The sequence below is a fragment of the Astyanax mexicanus genome, chromosome 18, assembly GCF_023375975.1.
Source record: "Astyanax mexicanus isolate ESR-SI-001 chromosome 18, AstMex3_surface, whole genome shotgun sequence".
NCBI classification, from domain to species: Eukaryota; Metazoa; Chordata; class Actinopteri; order Characiformes; family Acestrorhamphidae; genus Astyanax; species Astyanax mexicanus.
In genome coordinates, this window is record NC_064425.1 from 12,772,274 (window position 1) to 12,776,812 (window position 4,539).

General features: G+C 39.0%; 1 protein-coding gene across 1 annotated transcript; it reads left to right on the plus strand.

The window, feature by feature from the left end:
• The first annotated feature begins 1,254 nt into the window (after window positions 1-1,254).
• Window positions 1,255-3,956, plus strand: LOC103047689 (heat shock protein beta-1). The gene is made up of 3 exons (XM_007248605.3): window positions 1,255-1,789; window positions 3,524-3,587; window positions 3,675-3,956. Exons 1-3 carry the CDS (start codon window positions 1,270-1,272, stop codon window positions 3,817-3,819), a joined length of 729 nt encoding a protein of 242 aa, XP_007248667.3. The 5' UTR covers window positions 1,255-1,269; the 3' UTR covers window positions 3,820-3,956.
• The last annotated feature ends 583 nt before the right edge of the window (window positions 3,957-4,539 follow it).

Here is a 4,539-nt window from a genome sequence, read left to right on the forward strand (position 1 = left end):
TTAATTTCAGTCCATCACTTCATTAGATTTTTATTCATAAGGTTATATTGTATTAAATAGTGGTGAAAATAACACATGACTGGTATACTCAGTATGAATTAGTGCAAATGTATATTTTAATTACAAACAAGTAGTAATTAAGTACAAAATAATTCTTCCAAAATAACACAATAACGTAATTCAGCATAATTTAGGTGTACTTTTTACACAAGGGTGGAGCCACCACAGAAGCAGTTTAGTACCTTTTTTAAAGCACATTAATTAAAAAGTTGCTAAGGTGTTGTTAAGTTGTTGCTAGGTGGTTGCTATCACATCCGTGGTGGTTGCTTATGTTGCGTGTTGCTAACATTTCCAGGTGGCTGCAAACGTGTTATTAGGCAGTTGCTAAGGTATTCCAAGAGGTTGCTGTGGTTTTGCTAATTAGTTGCTAAGCAGTTGCTGATGTATTCCATGTAGTTGCTGAGGTGATTTAGGGGGTTGCTGTCATGTCTGTGATGGTTGCTACGGTGTTTATAGGCAGTTCCTAAGGTATTACAGATGTTTGCTGAGGTGTTGCTAATTGGTTACAAATTTAAATCGTTTTAATTACAAAAAAAGTAGTAATTAGGTACAAATTAGTGGTCAAGTGATTGCTAGGTGGTTGCTACACATCTGTGGTGGTTGCTAATGTTGTGTGTTCCAAACATTTTCCAGGTGGTTACTAAGGTGTTACTAGGCAGTTGCCAAAGTATTCCAAGCGGATGCTAAGATGTTTTTAATTGGTTGCTAGGTGGTTGCCATTATATCTGTGGTGGTTACTATTGTGTTGCTTGGCAGTTGCTAAGATGTTCCAGGTGGTTGCTATCATATCTGTGATAGTTGCCAAGGTGTTCGTAGGTGGCAGTTGCTAAGGTGCTGCTAATTGGTTGCTAGGCAGTTACTATCATATATAAAAAGGTTGCTAAGGTGTTGCTAGGCAGCTGCTATGACTGAGAGAGCTTTGTCTAGAAACTTTTGGTTAAATGTGAAAAAAAAAATGAAAAAAGTTGTATATTTAAGTATAATAATAGTGTAGTTTAACTATGTGGAATACTTAAAGTATACTTTTTCTCCCTATACCTACCCACTTAATCTGTATTTTAGTGTACTTTCTTACATTTTTTTAAGTTAAAATTACTTAAAATTCTGCTGATTTTTGGTTTTCCTGGGGGATTCAGGATGTTGTGAATCATGGAGGCCCTCAGTAAATAGCTCAGTACAGTTCAAAAACTGGTGTTAATCTGTCACGCTATGGTCATCTTTTCTCGCAGCTTCCAGACCGCTGGCCTCTCCTCATCAGCTACTCTAGATCTTTCTAAAAATACCCAGCTGGATGCAGCCGGGGGTGAGGGCACGTTTTTAAAGCTCCCCGCGGACGACTGTGTCAGTAGGTCTTCTGAGACACAGGTGCTCCACAGCTCTGCTATGACTGAGAAACAGGTTCCCTTCACACTGCTGCGCCAGTCTAGCTGGGACCCCTTCCACGACTGGCACGGCAGCCGGATCTTTGACCAGGCGTTTGGAATGCCAGTCCTGCCCGGGGAGCTCCTCTGCTGGCCGAGCAGCCACTGGCCCGGGTACCTGCATCCACCGGGCTCCACTGGACTCTTCAGCCTCTTCCCACAAAGCCTGACCCCAGGCATGCTGGCCCACCAGCTCAGCGGAGGCGTGACCACGAGCCGAGACCAGTGGAAGGTCTGTGTGGATGTTAAACAGTTTACCCCTGAGGAACTGACCGTCAAGACCAAGGATGGAATGGTGGAAATCAGTGGTGAGTGGAGAAAAACAACAACATTCTAATATGAGTATTATACTGTTTAATCATTAATATAATAGAAAACAACTTTAAACAGGCAGTAAATCCTGAACCAGGGGTCAGCATAGGCATGAAACATCTAGTCCGTGAGGTTGTTTAAACTTTAATGAACTATTTTTTTTATTAAAATCTTCTATGGCGAGCTTTTGTTTACAATCCTCCCCTGTCTCTCTGTTGCACTCGGAGTTTCCACCTGTTCTTATTTTTCCACTCGTTCTGGGGCTCCCTATCTCCTTATAAGGCAGTTTTTACTGGCTGTGTCCCAATTCACTAGCCGGGGTAGCAGTAGTGTATTTGACCGCGACCCTGATGACATAGGTTTGATCCCGTGTGAGGAGCGGTGTGTTCATTTATTTATTTTTTTCTTTCTTCTTTGGTTTACCTGCTTGAATTCAACTGTTCTGCAAGTGGGTCCATCAACCCTCCGGGCTGGAGAGCTACTAGTCTGTAGCACTCCATCCCATTACACTTCATTTTCCTAAACAGAATATATATTTTTTTTTGTGGCCCGCCATGTAATGGCTTGGAAACTATCTGGCTTGTGGCTAAACTTAATTGCCGACCCTGCCCTAAACAATATGTTTTTTATTTAGAGCTGAAATGTTATTCTGAAGTAATTTCTTATAAACCTTTTCTATTGTTTAAAAAATCGCTTTTATTGTGGCCATTTTATTGTGTCTTTGCGAGGATGTGTCCATGTACTTTGGACATCTGCAAACATCTGCATCTTATCGCTATCAGAGAAACACTGCTCACCTCAATCAGCTCTCTTTCCTGCCCTGCCTCTAAAAACATTATGAACCAAGCTAAAGATGATTTAATAAAAATGTAAAGAGAAGATTTGTATTGTATAGAATGTATCATCTCTGCAGAGGCTCAGACATCTGAGGCTGATTAGCCCTTTCTGATAAACTAATAAAGAGTGTTTCTGTCCAACTAGTGTGTGATGGATGTGCAGTGTAGGGCAGGCTATTGGGGTTTACAATTGCAAAGTAATACAGCTTTCTGAGATCCAGTAATTTTGTACTTTTTGCCCCATAAAAAGTACAAAATTACTGGATCTCTTAAAGCAGTACTCTTTATCATCAGAGTTATATTTTAAAGGCACAGTAAAACAAAAAAAAAAGCTAATAAAAGATAAAGTTAAAAAGTGATTGGAAAATCACAAACAAGCATATTACAAACAAAAAAACAGATTTCTCAAGTTATTCCACAATTTTAAGCATTAATACAGGTCAGTATTTTTACAGTATGACAGGACAAATAACTATGAGAAATAACTATGAGAATTAATTTAAAAGCCGTTTGACCAGTGGTAGGTCCCCCCTTATTTGTGAGTCTTGGTCCTCCCAAGGTTTCTTCCTCCTCCTGCAGCTCTGAGGGAGTTTTCCTTGCCTCCGCGCTCACTGGGGGTTCTGTATTCTGTATTTTGTATGTTTAATGTTTTGCCTGATTCTCTTTCCTGTGATCATGTTTCTGCAAAAGCTGCTTTGTGACAACACCAGTTGTAAAAAGCACTATACAAAAAAATTTGATTTGATTTGATTAGATACTTCTTGTTCCAATAATTATTTGTATTAGTCATAGATTAAATACATTATTTTGCATTCAATTCAGAAAATCATTGTTGACATTTTGAGTTAAAAATGAGTAAATGAGATACAGTTTAGTATTTTTTTCTAACCTCAGGAAAACACGAGGAGCGCAGAGACGAGCATGGATACATCTCCAGATGTTTCACCAGGAAATACGCGTGAGTTAAAGATCTAATTCTGCTTCAATCAGTCGTGACCTCCCTGATGAGACCAGAACAGACATCAGCTTCTCTCTCTCTCCACAGTCTCCCTCCTGGAGTAGACACTGAGAAGGTCACCTCCTCCCTCTCTCCTGAGGGTGTGCTCACCATCGAAGCTCCCATACCTAAACCCGTCATTCAGGATGCTGAGAAGTCCATCCCTGTGCCAAAAAATGAATTTAGGATTTAACCTCTCCATTGAGCTTCTGATCAGACTGAGTGATGATAGATTTATAGATGATAAATTTAAAACTGGCCACTGTTCAGTTATTGATAAGTGGTTTCTAGTAGGGAATTTTTATGTAATAAAAGCTAATAAATATGAAATATTGTGTTTACTGAAACAAATCCTCTGCTGATTTAATCTCAGTTCTTTACAGTTTTCTGAGTGCTAATGTAAATACCCCCCCCCCCCCCCTTGTATTTTGCTTATGCTTTTTTCAGGGTACTTCTTACACTCTAAGAAATATAAGTACAGATTTGTACTTAAAAGAGTACAAAGCTTGTCGCTGGGGCTGTACCTTATATTAAGGTTCAAAAAAGTACCTTTCAGTGAAAGTACTTTTTTGTACCCATGGTTTTTGTGCCAGTAAAGATTATAAAGATTATAAACATTGTCATCAACTAAAAATGGCTCAAAAACTTGATGATACAAAATTGTCTGGCTTTCAAATAAAAAATGTGCAATTTAAATATATACTGTTCATTAGTACAGTGATGCAGAATACTGAATGTACCTTTTGGCTGGTTAAATGGTACAAATCTGTACTTATTGCTGTTAGAAATGACTTTGTACTTCAGAGGGAACAAATCTGACCCTGTAAAGACCAATATTGTACCTTTGAGGGTACAATTATAAAGAGTGTACCTTCGAGTACAAAAAAGTACTCATATCGTACCTCTGTTTTTT